Source organism: Nannospalax galili, unplaced genomic scaffold (assembly GCF_000622305.1).
Source record: "Nannospalax galili isolate Female #2095 unplaced genomic scaffold, S.galili_v1.0 scaffold137, whole genome shotgun sequence".
NCBI classification, from domain to species: domain Eukaryota; kingdom Metazoa; phylum Chordata; class Mammalia; order Rodentia; family Spalacidae; genus Nannospalax; species Nannospalax galili.
Genome location: NW_008340203.1, coordinates 577,215 through 579,086, shown reverse-complemented (window position 1 = coordinate 579,086; position 1,872 = coordinate 577,215). Strand labels below are relative to the sequence as shown.

The 1,872-nt window shown below is 43.6% G+C and overlaps 1 protein-coding gene across 1 annotated transcript; it reads left to right on the top strand.

Moving 5' to 3' along the window:
• The first annotated feature begins 487 nt into the window (after positions 1 to 487).
• Positions 488 to 889, top strand: LOC103735833 (keratin-associated protein 9-3-like). The gene has a single exon (XM_008835204.1). The coding sequence runs from the start codon at positions 488 to 490 to the stop codon at positions 887 to 889; it is 402 nt and encodes a 133-aa protein (XP_008833426.1).
• The last annotated feature ends 983 nt before the right edge of the window (positions 890 to 1,872 follow it).

Here is a 1,872-nt window from a genome sequence, read left to right as displayed (position 1 = left end):
TTGCCATTTTCTGTTTGATGATGCAGAGACTTTAATCTTACTCACGTAAAACAACATAAAGATCGTCTTACATGGACAGCCCATAGCTAATCAGTCTTTTCTGAATATATGCAAATTGGTGAGTATGCCCCCCCATTATACTGTCTTATGTGTGAGAGTCACCTTGTCAGGTGCGCTGACCACAGGCACCAAACTGAGGCTGAGACTCAACTGGGAATTGCAGCACTGTTTGGGAAGGAAGCATGTAACATGTCTACCTAGGATGAGCATATTTGATGAGTATTAGCTGAGCAATAAGGAAAAACCAATTTGAAGATATTAGAAGTAACTCGGAGGGCCCTAGAAAAGCTGATTTTAAGAGTAATGAGGTAAAAATGCTGCCTGTCACAGAGTGACTGGCCAAGGCTTATAAAAGGCCCGGGGCAGAACAAGCAGCCAGAATTCAGAAACTTCTCTTAATCTCACAACTCAACCCAACTCCTACACCATGGCCTGCTGCGCTACCAGCTTCTGTGGGTTCCCCACTTGCTCCACTGGTGGGACCTGTGGCTCCAGCTGCTGCCAACCAAGTTGCTCCCAGTCCAGCTGCTGCCAACCCAGCTGTTGTCAGCCCAGCTGCTGTGGAACTGGCAGTGGCCAAGAAGGTGGCTCTGGCCCCGTGAGCAGCCGGGTCAGGTGGTGCCGCCCAGACTGCCGTGTGGAGGGCACCTGCCTGCCCCCCTGCTGTGTGGTGAGCAGCACACCCCCCACCTGCTGCCAGCTGCACCATGCCCAGGCCTCCTGCTGCCGCCCATCCTACTGTGGACAGTCCTGCTGCCGCCCAGCCTGCTGCTGCCACTGCTGCCCGCCCACCTGCTCTGAGCCCAGCTGCTGTGAGCCCACCTGTTGAAAAACTTGCTTCTTACAAGAATATTGAGACGATACTTCAAAATTAACTAATTGGAGTCCTGACAATTTTCTGAATTTCAGTATCCATAACCCAGCTTTTATCACAGCTACACAGTTTCCCAGGAGGTAAATTCATTTGTGGTGGAAGAACAAGACTTCATAGGCTTGAATGCCAACGGCAACCCTACAGTGTGAAAAGGGGTGGTGTGTAATATGCTGCTATAAATGTTACCTGAAATATTTTAATAGCTTATTGGGATTTGGATTTAATAAAAAAATTTCATCTCTTTAATGATAAAAAGTTATTGTCAGTACATTCTTTCATTTGGTATTTTTAAAAATATTTTATTGATTATTTTTATTTTATGTGTATGAGTATATTGCCTACAAGTATATATGGACCCATGTCATGCAATACCTGCAGAGGTCAGAAGAGGACATTGGATCCCCCGGAACTGGAGTTAAGGATGATTGGTAGCCACCATGTACATGTTGGGAACCAAACCTGGGTCCTTTGCAATAGCAGTTAGTGCCCTTAATCACTGAGCCATCTCTCCAGCCCCTGGAATTTGTTAATAATATCAGGGTACTGGGATTTTTAAATCTCAGCAAAGCGCCTATACTTTTTTCCTTTTAATATGGTTATTCTTTTAGAAATGGTCTTCCATAGTGTTTTTGCCCTTTGTTTCTCCATTAAATGGCCCATTATTCTACAATCAAAATGTACAACTTTTAAAAAATAAATGTGATCCTTCGTTACATAATATGGTAGAAACAGTGTTTCAGAAAGCCAATTTTACAAAAGGAAGTTTTTGTCATTCAGCTGTTTGAGTTGTTGCCAACCCCATCCAGTCACTCATATATGAGTTCATGTATGATTCCTTCAAACATCAAAAGGATACAAAGTTATGATTCAAATTGGAAAACACTATAAATACAAGATGGTAAAATAATAGCTCTAGTTCCAGCTCTGTGACCAACAAT